General features: G+C 52.6%; 1 protein-coding gene across 4 annotated transcripts in view; it reads right to left on the bottom strand.

Moving 5' to 3' along the window:
• MYT1L (myelin transcription factor 1 like) overlaps positions 1-16,275 on the bottom strand; it is a 142,506-nt gene extending 126,231 nt beyond the window's left edge. For all 4 annotated transcript variants that reach the window (XM_042982600.1, XM_042982602.1, XM_042982601.1 and 1 more), the window contains exons 1-3: positions 16,221-16,275; positions 16,015-16,048; positions 15,658-15,720 (exon numbers count right to left, since the gene is read on the bottom strand). In XM_042982600.1, the coding sequence (XP_042838534.1) occupies positions 15,658-15,720; positions 16,015-16,048; positions 16,221-16,275 (152 nt within the window). The remainder of the gene's footprint in view (positions 1-15,657; positions 15,721-16,014; positions 16,049-16,220) is intronic.
• Positions 16,276-16,821: the final 546 nt, after the last annotated feature.

The raw sequence follows: 16,821 nt of genomic DNA, 5'->3' as shown, positions 1-16,821 counted from the left end.
GCAGGTGGGAAGGACTGAGCCCAGAGCCGGCGCACAATTCTGGTCCCCGGGCCCCGAGCTCAGTGTCTCCAGCTCCCTGGGGGCGAGAGAGCCTTCTGGCCAGCGTGCGAGGACGCCAGGCCGCAGGTGCGTCCAGAGTCCCCTCGCTCCACAAGGCTTTGACGTCACGGCAGAAATGCTCCCAGCGGCACAGACACTTGCACTGACCCTGGCGCCTCCTCCGGTCCCCCTGCCGGTCCTGGGCCGCGCACCTGGGAACCGCTGCCCCGAGGCCACGCTGGGCCCTTCCCCGCCTCCCCCCTCCGCCCCGTCTGCAGGCTGTCCTCACTCTCCACCCTGCTCCTGACCGCAGGCTCGGCTCACGATGTCTGCTCCTGTCCCGCACGCCATCCTGAAGCTGGGGCTCCGACCTCTCCCCGTCGGCACACGGGAGGCCTCTCACCTGCTGTCCTCCGCACCCCTGCCCTGGGGGACGGCCTCGGTTCCCGCGGGGAACTTGCTTTTCTGTCCTCACTGGGCTCCCGGCCCCCTGCCCCACCTGCCCCTTTGAGGGCTGACTCCCCCTTGCGCTGCCCCGTCCTGGGCCTCGGCTACCTGGTGGGCGGCCGCCCCTGCGTTCCGAGTCCACGCCCGGGCACTGGAAGAGACGCCCACTCTGGTGGCCGGGGGCCTCGGCGCTCGGCACACGGCTACCTCGTTGCAGGGGCGCAAGCGCTAGCCTCGCCGCCCGGCCGACGGGCTGAACGAGTGAACGAAAATGTGGAGTTTCCCCACGGGCCAGGCCTCATCCCGCATTGCCTCCCTCTGCCCGAGCAGCGCAGTCCCCCTCGCTCGCCGGTGGGAGGCTCTCCCCTTGGGAGCACCCACCAGCCCAGGAGCGTGCGTCCACGTTCCTCTGCCCCGCTGTCCCTCGACGTGACTCCATTACGGCACCGGGGACGCTGTGTCCTACGTGTGTTTCCACAGGGAGGTGCAGGTGCTGTGGGGAGAGGTGCTTTCCTCCCCGGGATGTGCTCCAACACGCACAGCAAGTTCCTGACGCTCGGTGCAGAGGCAGTTAGCATCCGGGTGGCGCCCCCGGGCCTTCCTCCGGGAAAGGGCACAGTGTCTTACTATGGACGGTAAACTGAGGCAGTGTCATCTGCTCACGTGTAGAAGTCGCTCTGTGTTTCGCCCGTTTCCCTTATTCAGGGTCTTGCATTTCGCCGGTAGCTTCCCTTCTGCAGGCGTGTAGTGAGGGCCCACGGGGAGCCCGCGCTGTAAGGGGGCCCGTGGCGAGGCAGACGGAGAGGCTCTGTCCCAGGGGTCGAGGGCCATCCGTCTGGGAAGCAAAGTTTCCACACGGGCAGACGCGGCAATAATGGAGGGGCGTGTGCAAGCATGTGCTTGGCGAGGTTGGCCTTGGTGACACGTGTTTGACGTGTAGAAGGGAACCCGGTCTTCAGAGGGTCGTGACCACTCCTTGCACAAAGTGAGAGCCGTCGGGCAGTGGCTGAGGCGGAATGTGGGCTGAACCGGGGGCTTGGTGTCCACCTGTGTCTCCCACCTGCCGGGAGGTGAAGTGAATTGTTCCAGACCCTTCGGGTAGCTGGAGCCAGAGCTGGGACAAAAAAAAAAAAAAAAAAAAAAAAAAGTCTTCCAACTTCCAATTCCAAAATGTCACATTTGGAGATCTGTGTCCACGTCATTTCTTAGGTGAAGGTCACCATGAACAGCGCCTGGTGTGTTTATAAGTGAACGAAAGAGATCGAAAGTGACGTGGCCTCCTGTTCAGGCATTTTGGGGTGCACGGCAGAGCTCGTGTGGAAAGCCAGGCCCGCGGCTGGAGACGGGTCTCCGTGGGCACGCCTGTCTCGTCCCAGCCTCCTCCTCCGGCAGCCCCGGGCCACGGCCCCACGATCCGCACCTCTGGACGCATGCCTCCCTGAGTGCTGCACACCACAGGTCACGGCTGCTCCCAGGGCGGGAGGCGTCCCCCCCACTCCCCTCCAGGTATCCTTTCTCCTGGACAGAGAGCCCTCGGCCGTCAGCATCGCGGGGCGTCCCTCCAGCAGTCTGTGACGTCACATGGTCTCGCCACTGCCTCTAGGCCGCTCCCTACGAGCCCTGTGATTTCTGGAGGAAGCGACTGGCAGAGTCCCCGTGTCGGGCTGGAAATGCAGCCCGTCCATCTGCTTGCCCCTGCTGGGTCCCTGCTCCCGGGATGACATTCGCGGCGCTGTGCTGATGTCTGTCTGTCCGCCCGGTTCCTCGGTGCGTGTGTCCTGGGGCCGCGGCCAAGGGCAGCTGCCGCAGAAAAGGTTCGCTGGACCCCCAGCAGCTCGCCCCAGCCACACCGTCGGGGTGGGGTGGGTTCCCAGCAGCGGCACAAAGACGCGCAACGTGTGGGAGCCTCTCATAACCTGCAGAGGCCCCGGGGTGGCGGCAGGAGCGGGAGAAGGACTCACCCGGGTGGAATCTCTACGCCTGTCGCCCGCCTGAATTCTGATCGTTTTAAAATCTAGAGACATTTTTGTGCAGTGTTCACACCCAGAACGGCAGCAGTGGAAAAAGGTAATCTATGAAAATGCTCTCCAAGTACTCCACAGTGTTTCTTGTTTTCAGGAGAAAACAGATGACAATTTATAATTTAAGTAGATCTCTTCTGTAGAGTTATACATTTGTGAGTGATATAAAGATAAAAACAGCCCGCACGAAGGGATTAAAACTGCTGGTGGTTTCAGGCGTCAGGGCTGAAGGCCGAGCGCCAGCCTGCGGGGCGCACGGCATCCAGGGAGCGGGTGCCGTGCGTGCGAAAGGCTTACGTGAGGCTGGTCATGGGTGTCCGAGGCAAGAACCCTGTTATCATGGAGGCTGGGGCCCGAGGCCACGGGGGTCGGGGGCAGGCCTGGGCGTGCTAACTCGCCATCAGTCCCTGTGCCCAGAACACTGCCGGCTTACACGATTTACTCCAGTAACTCGATGGAGACAACTGTGGGATCTCACGTACCGTCAGTTTCCAGAAGACTAACCAGCCTTCTGGTCACTGGTAGCCCTGTCTGTGCAAAGGGACGGAGGCCATCCCGGAGCCTGCAGCGACCGGCCGGAAGCAGGAGCAGTCCAGGGTCGGCCTCCCACGCACCAGATCAGCTCTCACCATCGGGAAGGGATACGTTTGGCCAGAGTCTATCCAAGTGCATGGAATGATGGAATGACAGGGTCACGGTGAACGGGGCTGTCCCCAAGCTCCGAGTGTTTGGCGGGTATAGATCGCTATCAGTCCCGAGCATGGAGACGCAGGGCAGGGAGGGGACCAAGCTCACACCCTGTCCTCCCTTCTCTGTACAAATGAAGCCAGGACAATTTAAGTGGTTGCCTTGCTGTCCTTTGGCATTGCAACTGGTGACAAGAAGAAGATGCTCTAATCTTCCCGAAGTTAAATCATGAAGACACGTGACAGACCGAAAGGAACGTGTCTGGGCACGCTCACCAGCTCAAAGTTAAAATGCAGCGGCATTGGTGGGGGGGTCCTGCTCACTCGTCGGCTGATGGGAGCACAGAGACGCCCGGGGCCTGGTGCTGTGTCCAGGGTGGCAGGAAAAGGACTCGGGGGGAAGACGCCTCCAAGAAACCCAGGCGACGACAGGTGTGCCCGTGGATGTGCCTTGAGGAGGTCAAGGTGACTTTCCACTTTCTCGTGTGCCCTGTCCCTGCACAGACACACTTGTGCTTCGGGCTTTGTTGTCTGGTCACCCGGCTCCTCTTCTGAATCCCGTGCTTGCCGTTCAAGGCTGGGCTGGTGGCAGGGAGGGGTGAGCCGGGTGACCATGACAGAGAGGAGAAGGTGAGTGTCCTTTTGTGCCTGGCGCAAAGCATCGGCCCCTCTGCTTTTGCCCGGCTGTGGAAAACACTGTCCTAGGCTGTGGGAGGGAGGAGCGGTCTGGGGGGCCAGCTCGCCCAAACACTAAGGGGGATCATTCTCAGGCAAGAAGAAAGCATGGCTTTCATGGCTAAGCATGCCATTGTCCGGAATTGTCCGGAAAAGGCACTGTTGAAAATAATGATCAATCTTTTAAAAATGGATCCTTTCACAAATACTATAACTCTTTCTCCAAGAAGAAGGAAGTATTTTAGAAACAATTACATCCCCTATTGTGTGCAATGGGGTAACATCGCATCCTTCTGCTGGTGGGAACGTACGAAGATTCCTTTTGCTGGAAAGAAACTTAAAAGAACAGTTCCTGTTTTCCTGCTCTCCGGCCCCACGCTTCTCCTTATGACAACATACACCAAAGAATCAAAGTCGTAAAAAGGTATCTGTAAAGATACTTATCACACATTTTTCATAACACGAGAAAGTTTCAAAAAACTAAATTATTTCTAACAATAAGAGTGGAGTTGGAAGTCAGCCATGAAAGTCAAAATAAAAGTCTTTACTGATATAGGAAAAGGCTCATGTTATAATGTTCAGTGAAAATAAAAAAAGAAATACAAATTTAAATCCTGAGACTGATTTGAATAAACAGCAAAAACGCATTAAAATCAAAGGAAAAACCCAGCAGCAGTGGTGGCTGACGTCCGGGGCAGATGTCACGCAGTGACCATAACACAATCAATACTCAGAGAAGGCTGTCCCCATTTCCGTCCTTTACTCTAAGTCACTCTGACTCCCTTCAGCCTCTCTGGTGAACAGAGGCCCCTGGAGAGTCAGTTAAGAGCATCTGAAAAGCTAACCCCTTATCTTTCCAAGTTCAGAAGCGTTTCAAAGACTGAGGAGCCCTGCGTGTGCACGGTCCCTCCCCGCAGACCTGGTGCCAGGCGCCGTGCCGCGTGCCCCGTGTCCCCCCAGTGCCCCGATGGCCCCGGGTGGGGGTGAGAGCCACCGGACGCGCCTCCTGGCTGGGGAAGGGCTGTGAAAGCCCCCCCCAAATTCTCCTCTTCTCAGCCTGCACCACACCCCCTTCTTTTCGTGTATTAGAAGTCAGTCTAGGATAATTTAAGAAGTGTCCCCGATAACGGCCATGCCCTCCTCGCAGGGGGGACTGGCGCTGGAGGGGACAGAAGTCCACCGGGGTGTGGACAGCAGCCCAGGACCACGGAGCTGTGCTGGTGGCCAGTGCCAACACCCACGGGACAAGGACTTGTAAACTATAAAGTGCTTCTCGCATCGTCCTGCCGCTGTTGTTACTGTTACAGGCATTACGGGGGCTTCCCATAGGGAAGGGGGGAGGGGCTACAGCAGCGTTCCCGATGTCTGCTGGCCAGGACCCTTCTTGGCGGCCACCGTCCCACCACGCTGCGTCCCACCTGTGAGGCCTGTGCCTCCTTTAGCCACCTGTCCTTGGAGAGAACTCTGTCGGCACCCACCCCGCCTGTCCCCACCCCTGGGCCCCCGCCGGGAGGGGGTGAATCGAGAAGACACGAGGAGGGGCCTGTGCCCATATGTGGCCCCACCAGGGCGGAGTCTCTGTTCCTGACCCCATGCCGAGTAGCTGCTCTCCACGTGACGGGCCAGGTCTGTATGAACAGGGACCGGAAGCATCCATGAGACCGAGTACGCACGACCCGCGGTTGAGGCCTCTACTCCAGGACTGCCGTCTGGCGGACCCTTCCCCGGATGGCGCCTCTGCCTCCCGCCCTCTTAGCTCAGCTGCTCTCTGGAGAAGCACACGGCACCGCTGGGCCCGCTCCCCTCCAGCCTGTCCTGCCCACCTGCTCTCGGGGGAGCACAGACTCTCCACTCACAAGCCATTGCGCTGGCCGAGGGGCTCACAAAACGGTTCGGGCACATCCCTGAATTGTTATGCATTATTTACGAATGGAATTTCTTCCAAGATGCTCATTTCCCTGCTCTCGCTCCCTGGAGTTTTAGGAAATGCATCCACTTGTACGTGAAGCGTATCCCTGGCGATGTTAAATATAGCATTAGGTAATATTCACAGCCCGGAGAGTGGCTACTAAATTACAATGAGTGGATCTTTCAAAGTCTGTTGAATCATACAAATGGAGTGCAGCACTCTCCCTTAGCGGGAAAGGGAAGGTGCGTTTATCTTGAGGATCCATTCTAAGCCCACAAGGGCTCGACGGAGACTGCCGGGGCCCAGGCACGCCTGTCCGAGTCAGGCTCCACACAGTCTCCAGGGCGCGTCCGGCTCTCCCCCCAGCCCGCCCGCCCGGGCCCTGCATCCCTGCGTGCTCCTGGCTACTGCGCTCTGTTCGGGCCAAGGCCGTGGGGCAGAAACGGCCAGGCGGCCACAGCGCCTGGCTCTCAGACGACACGCTGGCCCAGGGCCTGGAGGGGGCTCCAAGCAGCCCTGAGTCCCTGGACCCCACCCGTGAGTGCAACACGATGCCCGGAGATGGCTCTGGGGGGTCCCAATCTGGGGCAGGGCTGAGCCTGGCGAGGCCGCCTGGTCTGCCCTGACCCCTTCCCAACCAGGCCCGCTTCCTTGATTCCGCCGTGGGAGGAGAGCCAGATGCAGGACGGCACTGTCCCCGGTTGGGAGTCGTCCTCTGCGGCCACAGGGAGGCCTCGGGAGCGAAGGTCATGGCGGCACCACGGGGGCATGGCTGGGGCTGCTGGAGGGACAGCCCTCCTCCCCAGCTCCTGGGAAATGCTGGGGCCACGTCACGGTCACAGGCAGGGCTGAAGTCTGTGAGGTGGGACGCCAGGCTCTGGCCTCGCGTCCGCAGAAGTCTGTCCGGCCGGGACCGAGACGTTCCCAGGCCGCCCCCCACCCGGGAGAGGGGAGGAGGACAGATTTGTGAGGCAGCTTCTGGCACTTGGGGTCTTCGGGGCACGGGTTTGTCACCACCCAAGATTTTTCAGATTCGTACCCGCTCCTGCTAGATGCTTCTATCCAGAAGAAGTCTCCTTCCTCCGTTACCTGCAGACTCCCTCTGACCAGGTGCCTGCCTTCTGTATACACACACCTGTTCCTTGGGCAGCGGTTGTCCGACTCAGGGAGCATCAGAATCCCAGACCGCAGGGCCCCCTCCGCAGCGTCTCACCCAGCAGGTCTGGAGTGGGGTCCAAGCACGTGCTGGCTTCCCAGAAGGTTTCCAGGTGGCACTGATGTTCCAGGTCACGGAACCCTACTTTGAGAACCCTTGCCTTAGGGGCACTGACCCCCCTCCGGCTCCAGGGGTGGGCCCGACAGTCAGGAGGGCGATCAGGGAGGGCTCGCAGGTGGCTGGAGACCCAGCTGGAGCACTGGAACAGAGGATGGTGTTGGCAGCTTCTCGGAAAGTTCCCCCTTGTGTTTCCGCGAGGTCCTAGAAGTGACCCCTCCGGTGTCTTCTGTCCCGTGACTCGGGAGAGCTTTGCAACAGAGGGGCCGGTGATGGGGCAGAAGCCCCTGAGGGAGGGAGGCTCTTTGTTTCCAGTTTACGTGAGACAGTTAATTCTGCATTTTGTAAGCCCGTCGGACGAGGGTTTTCCATTTACTGCAGCTGGCGACATACTTAGTCACACAGAAACTTTTCAGACAAAAGCACTAAAATCTCACTGAACGAAAGCAGCGTTACCGCCAAGTGAGCACTTCCTCCCTCCGTCTCTCGCTAATTCAGGCAGGAAGAGGGTACGGTTTCAATCGGGTCTTGGGGTCTAATGTTTGACACACCGTTTTCTCTTCGGGACACAAGATCAGAGAACGAGGAGAAGGGAGTCCTCACGAGGGTCCTCAAGGTGTGGGTACAGGTGAGCGCAGTGTGACCGCTCTCCAACACGGATTTAAGGAACGGGCTCACAGTGGGGCTCACCAGGCGGTTCCCCCAAAACCGTTCATTGTGAAACAGATTCCGGGCGCTGGGAGCCCTTCCTGGAATCCTCACCCGTGTGCACGCTGAAATCTGGTGGGGGGTTCCCCACCCGGAGATCCCCTCTCCCCCCCGCCTGCAAGCTCTCGTGTGGGGACGTGCACCTCACAGCGGGAAGAGCCTGGCCCTTCCCGTCCCAGGGGGAAGAGTTGTCAGCACGCACTGCGGGTCCCACAGCGGCTCAGCCCCCCCCGACCTCAGGAACCCTCTTGTCGCGCTTCCCATGGAGAAAGCGGCTGCCGTAATCCCAGTGCACGTGGTGGCGGTCAGAACTGAACTTGGGGAGAACCCGAGATGATGCCTGTTGTTCCCACCAATTTCTGAGGAGTAAACACTCTGTTGATGTTTCAAAGCCATGTTTATATATTCTCATCATTAGTCAAGAAATGAGAGCCAGGTTATAAATGCTACGTCTAGACTTGACCAATCCAGACTGTGAATGCCACCGAGTGTCCACGGGTATGCTTACGGACATTAGTAACTGCCCGAAAATGCCCAAGTTCCTTCTCTGTGAATGTGGAATTATTTGAAACATATATAGAATTTCGTCAACATCAAAAGTGTGCCCCAAATGCGCTATGTGTTTTGTTTTTCAGATTTAAATGCACCGAATCAGTCACGCTGAGCTCTAAAATACATAATGAAACAGGCAACGGCCAGAGACCTGGCCATCTGGGCAGACGTACTACGGGCAGCAGGCAGACTGCTTTTCCAGGATAATGGCCAGGGAGCTTTGTATTTATTTATTTATTTTTTCAAATAAAGGATGTATTGTGACAATAAAGGTTAAGTGTCGTCTCGGTCTGAAAGGACTGTGCCTGAATCTCGTCTGTCTGCACACATGTGACTAATAATAAGCTGTGAGCGGCGAGTCCGGAACCCTCTTGCTTTGATTCTACTCCATACAGATAAGTCCCCAGATCTCCAAATCTCTGCCCCCTGTACCGTCGTGCAAGCTACCAAATTGATATTAAAACATATATGCCCTGACTTCTGGTTTATAATGCCAGTGACGAATGGTAAAAAGGAGAGGCGTGCCATAGGGTTCACGGATGGGGTGATGGCGTGCACAATGACGGCTCATAAAGAACGAGGGGGGAGTTCTTGATTCTTGCGGGTTCGTGAAGTAAAACACCGATAGCCTGGCTGAGTGGCTTCGTGCACAGAATTTTTCATGAGCGTCCCACGGCGTGCCCTGCTGTATGGCATCCATACATTAATTAGAGCATTCAGCAAACACTGCAGTGTGCTCCATGCACCCGAGTGAATCTTCATTTTTCACATGCAGGCCCTTACTAATTAAAATCAGCTTTGCAATTAAACGCGGAAAATTGTGTTAAACTTTCAAGCGTAGTTAGAAAAAAATGCAATTATGCTGGGGTGTTTTATTTTAATGCAAATGAAATTTCTATCAGTGTGAAATGGGTAAAAGGGAAGTGCAGGGATCCCTGTTTCTGCTTCCTCTTTTCTTTCTTTCTTTCTTTCTTTCTTTCTTTCTTTCTCTTTCTTTCTTCTTCTTTTTTTTTTTTTTTTGGATTATAGATGCTCTTCTCTGTTGCACATTGCAAGGCTCCACTCCACTATCTCTCGCCAGTACCTGGCTCTGTTCCAAGGCTTTTAGTGAGTGCTCTCTGCCAAGGCATGAATAATACAGCCCCCAGGCTGTTGGCAGAATCCAAATGAGGCATGCGTACATCAGGAAGCAAGCCCTCGACTTCAGCTCCAGAACAAGCTCCAGTGAAGACAGGCAATTATTCACCCGCGGCTGCCGCCATGGCAATCACACTGGCGGGTGCAGAGGTATACGAGATGGGAAAAAAAATCTGAATATGGAATGTGCACAACAAGCCAGAGAGAATCCAATAATTTTCTAATGAAAAAGGAAAGCTACCATTTGGAGCTTTTAATTTTAAAGTTTCAAGATCAATTGACTTGACTCAGAATTTTCTAAATTGGGGAGGATTGAAATATGATACTGATACCCATCACCTAGCTTTTGGGTGCTTGTTGGGTGGGCAAGACTCTGAAGGTAGATTTCAGGTCAAATATTCCATCAGAACCTTATGCCCAACAAACACATACTTTTAGAAACTGAAGTGAGAGGTAAATATAAATGAAATCCACTAAATTTCAGAAAGAAATCTGGAGAGGTCACACAACAGATGAGTGAGGAATGAATCCAAGTTAGGGGTTTCCTCTGTCTCTCTGTCTCTCTCACTAGAGGCTCATACAACAATCGCTATTCAGAAAGAAGTAAATCCAACAATTCCAAATGTTCCAGGATGTACATAACTATTACAAAAAAGGCTACGATTCAAATACCTCTACACTGGTTAGTATTAATCTGTAATAGATATTGATATATTTTTTATCATTCCTATTTCTAATTGGCATTGGTGAAATTTCTAAAAACTTTAAGAATAGTGAATTGACCATAATTTTGGCAATAAATTTAGCTTACAGAGATATAGCCCTTTCTAAACATTATTTTGCTTTAACACAAACAATATTTCATCTCAACAGGGGGAGAAAAAACATACATTGTGAATATAAGGCAGTAGAGTTTTCAATCCTCGTTAAATGTTCATAAGTAGATTTTTTGCAGAAATGCTTTGACATTTGGCATTCTGCTCCTATCTTAGTATCCGTTCTTGCAAAGCTCTGGATTAATAACCACATCTCTCCGTCGTGTGGCTGAGCGGCCACAATGATTTTACATAAGAAGTCTTATGTGAGGCTTCTTGTCACCATGTCCCCACCCTTCCTTGAGATGTCCATCTTTGGCCGGGGGGACGTCCAGCCTGAGGTGCCCCCGCCAGCTCCGGGGTCAGGCTCAGCAGCCACGGACACCCTGCGCCGTGGTGTTGCTCACTCCGCGGGCCTTGGCGACGTCCACACACTTCCCACCTGGCCTGGCCCCTGCTCCGCCAACACATTCACGGGCCGGCAACTTCCTGAATTCCAAGGGTGTGGCTTCCACACATTCCATTTTCTCTGCCACCTTCCCACCGCAGAGATAGCTGTGGACACGTGGGAAACCAGTGGTTTTTCACCCATGGGTGTCTGACATGCTTACACTCCAGGAAAGGAGGTGATGCGGAGGAGAGCAGAGGGGGCTCAGGAAGCTCCTGTCCCTGAACTTGGGCATCTAAGACTTTGGAAAACCACTTAAGATAGATAGTTTTGGGGCACTTGGGTGGCTCAGTTGGTTGAGCGTCCGACTTCGGCTCGGGGGATGATCTCACAGCTTGTGAGTTCAAACCCTGCGTCGGGCTCTGTGCTGACAGCTCGGAGCCTGGAGCCTTCTTCGGATTCTGTGTCTCCCTCTCTCTCTACCCCTCCCCTGCTCATGCTCTGTCTCTCTCAAAGATGAATAAACATTGAAAAAGAAGTGAGTTTTCCCATCTACAAAGAAGCCCCGTAGTTGGACCCATGTTTGAGATACACGAGGGTCTCTAGCTGCCTGTAAGTATCGCTGAGAAAAGTCGTATGCACTCAGGGAGGCAGAATTCACTGAGCCACGTGTGAGGCTGTGTGACAGTGAGTCCAAAGGAAGAGGTCAGCTCACTGCATACAGAAGAGGCTATGTTAGTGCCCTGGTTCATAACAGGAGAATTATTTCTGCCCCGATCGCCAAGTCCGTAGTGTTTTTGTCATACTTGTATGGTGGTAACACGAAACCTCAGGTGGGAAAAACAGAAGTCAGACTCATGTGTCCAGATACTAACGATGCTTCTGAAGAGAAACGTTTCTGATGTTGATTAGCTTCAGGAGGGGCCTGGTCCTTATTCTGTCTTCCAGGGCACAGAGTGTTGACTGAGCCTGGATCCCTGCTTGTCAGTGGATGGCAATTCAGATGTGTTTACCTTCGGCACTAAGGGACTGATGTACCACTTGCACCAGGTAGTGGAACTGTTTCTTTTTTCCCATTTTTGCTTCGGCTGCCCAAAGACTCGGAACAAAATGCAATGCTCTGTTCAAACCCCTGATACGTCCTGGGTTTCTGGTAAAAGTATGTTCCTGTTTCCCTCACATTCTTCCTAATTTACATCTTTGATCCAACTTTTAATTGTGCAGAGTTGTACGCATGTTTACCAGCTACTTCAGACTGTTTATGACCCGTGAACATAAACAAATGCCCGTGGGGGCACCTGGGGGCTCAGGTGGTTGAGTGTCTGACTGAAGCTCAGGTCATGATCTCACAGTTCATGAGATCAAGCCCCATGTCAGGCTGTGCACTGACAGCACAGAGCCGGCTTGGGACTCTCTCTCTCCCTCTCTCTCGCTCTTTGCCCTCCCCTTCCCCTCAAAATAAAGAAATACACTTAAAAGAAAATAAAAACATACCCATGAACAGACTGTCTTTTGTTCAAGCACGGTATAGATTTCCCACACCTGCCTCAAATTACTTTCCGCGTGTTCAAATAAATAGATGTGTCCACATACTAAAGTACCTTTTTACTTGACTACGAACTGATGTGATATATGAATAAAATGAAATTATGTCCCTAATAAAATGAAAATACATTCCCTGAATATCATGTTGCTAAAATACCAAAAGGGTGGGTAATTTCATCAAAACCAAGACCCAGGCTGCCACTCTTGTCACACTGGAAGAAGCTGGGTCTCGTTGGGGATGGAACAGCAGAGAAGTCAAGGCCACACCTGTGCTGTGGGTACGGAGGTCAGGGCCACACCCGGGCTGTGGGGTGCGTGCAGACACTTATGTACATAAATAGCTGTCAGAGGGGAGAGACTTCGGTAGCAGGGAATCCTTTAAAGCCAGAAATAATTGAAATGTTACAGATTTGAAATAGCGCCAGTCACAAGATATTAATGTATACGTGAGTCTCATCTACCACGAGAAGCACCTTTTCGGTTTAAGTAGTTCAAGTGTCATCCCTTAGTTAAAAATTACCGGTAATATATAATCACTAGGGAAATGAAAATCAAAAACTACAATGAGATATCACCTCACACCTGTCGGAAATGGCTAAAATCAACCACGCAAGAAACAAGTGCTGGCGAGGAGGCGGGGAAAGAACCCTCGTGCACTGTTGGCGGGAATGCAAACTGGTGCAGCAGCCAGAGACCAGGGTGGAGGCTCCTCAGAAAACTGAAAACAGAGCTACTCTATGATCCAGTGGTTTCACTACTAGGCATTTACCCAGAGGGAACGAAAACACTAATTTGAGAAGCTCTATGCACCCCTATGTTTATTGCAGCATTAGCTATAATCACCAAGATATGGAAGCAGCCCGAGTGTCTCTTGGTAGGTGAGTGGAGAAAAACCACGTGGTATGTGTATATATATGTAGGAATATTATTCAGCCATAAAAAGAAGGTATTATGCTAAGTAAAATAAGTCGGAGAAAGGCAAATATCATATGGGGAATCTAAAAAAAAGCCAAAGAAACACACAAAAAGCAGAATCGGACCTCTATGTACACAGGACGAACTGGTGGCTGCCAGAGGGATGGGGGTGAGGAAGGAGGAAGACGGGTGAAGGGAAGGAGGAGACACAGCTTCTGGTCACGGAACGAGTGAGTCACGGGGATGAGAGGCAGAGCACAGGGGACACGGTCGGCGATACTGTAACGGTGTCGCACGGGGACAGATGATGACTACACTTGTGATGGTCACAGTCCAACGTATAGAGCTGTCAGATTATTGTGCTGCACGCCTGATGCTAATGTAACATTGTGTGTCCACCATCGTAGAAAATTATCGACAACATATAGACATCAAAAATAAAATGGACAGCCCTGACAGTCTTGTTGAGAAGCGGCTTATGTGGTCACATGAGTTCTCAATGGTGATTAGTTCTACATAACAAAGTCTGTAAGTATCTCATTCAAAAACTGAGGAAATCGAAGTCCTAAATGTTCAGTAATCTGTCCAACGCCCCTCGCTGACTCGTGGCGCCGTGGTGCTGGAGGAAAGTCCTTCGTCCGCCGCCACCACATTAACTGTTTCTACCAAAATGTTAGAAATTTTAACGATTACGTAGACTATGACTTGTGATAAAAATTATGACATTATTTTAAATTCAATTAGAAATGGGTTGAAAAATTGTCTAAAACTGGATGTGTCCGTGACCCTTCTCTAAAGTGCCGGCCCCATCACTCCTGGAAGATTCGCACGCTCTGTGCTCACACCCGCATCGTGTCCCAGAGGAAAATGCAGGCTGGCGGTCTTGAGGCCACCCCCAAGCTAAGCGCCGAAGTTCTGTGCACGCAGGGAAAGAGACCTCGCAGGCAGGTGTGCACGCCCATGTCACGTGGGGACGCGGACGCACCGCTTGATGCGCCTTGGGTAAGAATGTGTTTCAGAGGGTTCTTTGGAAACGTCATGGGTTTTCCTGAAAAACCGTGGTGATGAATTGTCTAGCTAACACCTAATTCAAACTTTCTAGCCAAATGTGATCACTCCTTCCAGTAACAGTATGATAAATTTTAACCATTGACTAATCAAGAGAGGAATAAGGGAAAACCTTGATTTCATTCATGGCTTGCTAACTTGTTTTTCATTGAAAACATAATCAATGTGGTTTTAAAAACCTTTAGATTAAGAATTTACAAAATAAATTCTTATAAAATAAAATAACATACTTTAAGTAAACTAATTATTTAACTTACATACTCAGGATTTTACTATAATATACAATAACAATAATAATATGATAAATTGAATTTAGGTTTTAAATAGCCAGATTCCCTTAGAAACGACCTGTCGTTCCTTTGGTATGTAGAGAAGTCTGATAACCATTTCATCATGGATGCTTGTTAAAAATTCCCCGTCTCCTTAGATGCTAGCATGGGGGTTTGGGGAGTAATTTGTAATTTTCCCCTTGATTTTACTGAAGGACAATCAAAATAATTGCTTGATTTCACCCGTAAATTAATGTTCAGCTGAAGAGGAAATGAAACGTAGGGCAGCGCAGGCAGGGTCACCCTGAGGTGTTTCAGGCACACCTGGTCGAGGGTCTGAGCTTTCATTACGTGGGCTTCCTTCTTGATGGTTTGTTAGGATGAACGACCTTAGTCCTCGCAACCTAATTTGTGAAAAATTAGCTAAAAATTTATTCTAGCCTGTAAACATCTCCAACTCCTCACGACCGAAACCTTCCCTTGAAAGGTAAAGCTGCATTAATAGCACAGGGAAGAAATTCCTTATGGAAAAGTAAATCTAAAGATTGATCTCTTCATGACTCTCAGCCCTAGATGTGCAATACAATTCTGCTGTGATGCGTTTTTAGCAATAATTATCTAGCCACCTGATCTCCTGGATGTTCACACCCAGTGCCGTTACGGACCTAGACTCCAGTGTTTGCAAGAATAATATAATCGTTTAAGCCCCAAAGTCTCATTAGTGTGATCTGTCCTGGATGTTAATCTCCTGCCAGAACCTCCCCCAGCAGCTGCCCAGGTGCCCACCTGGGCTTCCTTTTCCAGGACAGATAAATTATGGAAGCTGAGTTCCTCCAGAAGGATCAGGAAGGTCACACTTTAATTTACCATCCATGACTTGCCACCCTGCCGCTACCAGAATGAGCACGTGGGCACGGACAAATAAGCCGTCCCAGTGAGGCAGAGGGAGGCTCTTAGCAGGTGCCCTGTGTGTGTGGGAAAATGAGTTTAAGGCTGTTCTTAATTTGTGTCATCTTATGTATTATCGTGAATTCTGCCCACCCTCTGAGACTTTGCCCGGGAAACCAAAGGCTGAATTCACAGCAGAGGAGAGGAGGAAAAGACAGCACTCGCTCTTTTCCAGGAATAACCCCCACTCATTTTCGTCCTTGGGTTTGGGTGTCTCAACAAGCCACTGTAGACCATATATAGTGAAAAAGGCGGCCGTTACCTTCTGTGTCTTGCGTATTTGCCACTGACATGACCGCTGCCGTCACAGCCCGGCGTGGGACAGCTGCAACGGGAAAGAGGTAATTACATGGGGGCTTCGCTGCAGGCGGGTGGGACCGAGCGCTTGGTGGCATCGGGGGAGGGGCACACAGAGGGACGGAGAGGAGGCAAATCTGGAAGGAGGGAACAATTAGGGCTGCTTTTTCTTAGCAGGTCTCAGGGAGTTGCCTCCATCAGTGCAGCAGGGTAGGACCAAGCCGCCGACAGACTGGGGGCGGGAGGGGAGCGGTGTGCCCATTAAAAGGCATGGGTTCTCTATACGGCTTCTGGGGATACATCGTGCCCACGGAGTACTCACCTGAAGGGCTCCTGTATGGCTGGTTCCACGGGAACTGCAGAGAGATGGGAAACAGAGATTTATCATCGATCACACGCGCCCTCTCCCACAGAAAGCTATCGAGAGGGTGGTGGCAGAGCAGGTCCGAGTGACCCTCACACCCAGCTCCACAGGACGAAGGGGACCCTGAACGGGGCCTCCGGGGGCTTGGAGAAGCGCGGACCTACCTCGAACCCCTTTGGACCGTGTCCGATGGCGCTTCTCCTCGGCGTCCACCTCCATCTGTGGATAGACGAGCAGGCGGTCAGTTCGGTCAGCAGCGCGCATGCGGCCAAACACGGGCGTCTTAGTGGCTATGGGGCAACCCTCTGGGAGAGCGACGTGGGGGGAAAGCACCAGGCAATCTGTGTCACTTAACGAAGCAAAGCGGACCTTGACCTTGCAGGGGACGCTTCAGCGGGAGGCCCCACCCTCTGTAACGGGGTGGGGGGGGCTTTGATGAAGCTTAGGCACAGCCTCTTTGCCCTTTTCAAAGACCGATTGGGAGACCTCGGCGTGAGTTACGAGTCGCACTTTGTAGCCAGCACCTGAGAGGTAGCCCTTATGTTTGCAGGAAGGTTCATACGTGTAGGCTGGAATCTCCTCGGAACCCAAAGTTGAATCCGATCACACAGTTAAGGGGGGCTGGCAGGTGTGGCAGGACATGTCTGAGCCGGGGGCTGATGCCGTGTCATCTAGTTCCGGGTATAATCACCGTCCACACTGCTCCAAATCATTAGGATGCTTTCCAGGGACGACGAGGCCCTTTGCTCATGGTAACCAGCCCGT

This window comes from Panthera tigris, chromosome A3 (assembly GCF_018350195.1).
Source record: "Panthera tigris isolate Pti1 chromosome A3, P.tigris_Pti1_mat1.1, whole genome shotgun sequence".
NCBI classification, from domain to species: Eukaryota; Metazoa; Chordata; class Mammalia; order Carnivora; family Felidae; genus Panthera; species Panthera tigris.
Note: the sequence above shows the minus strand (reverse complement) of the source record. Positions and strands in the feature narration are given on the sequence as shown.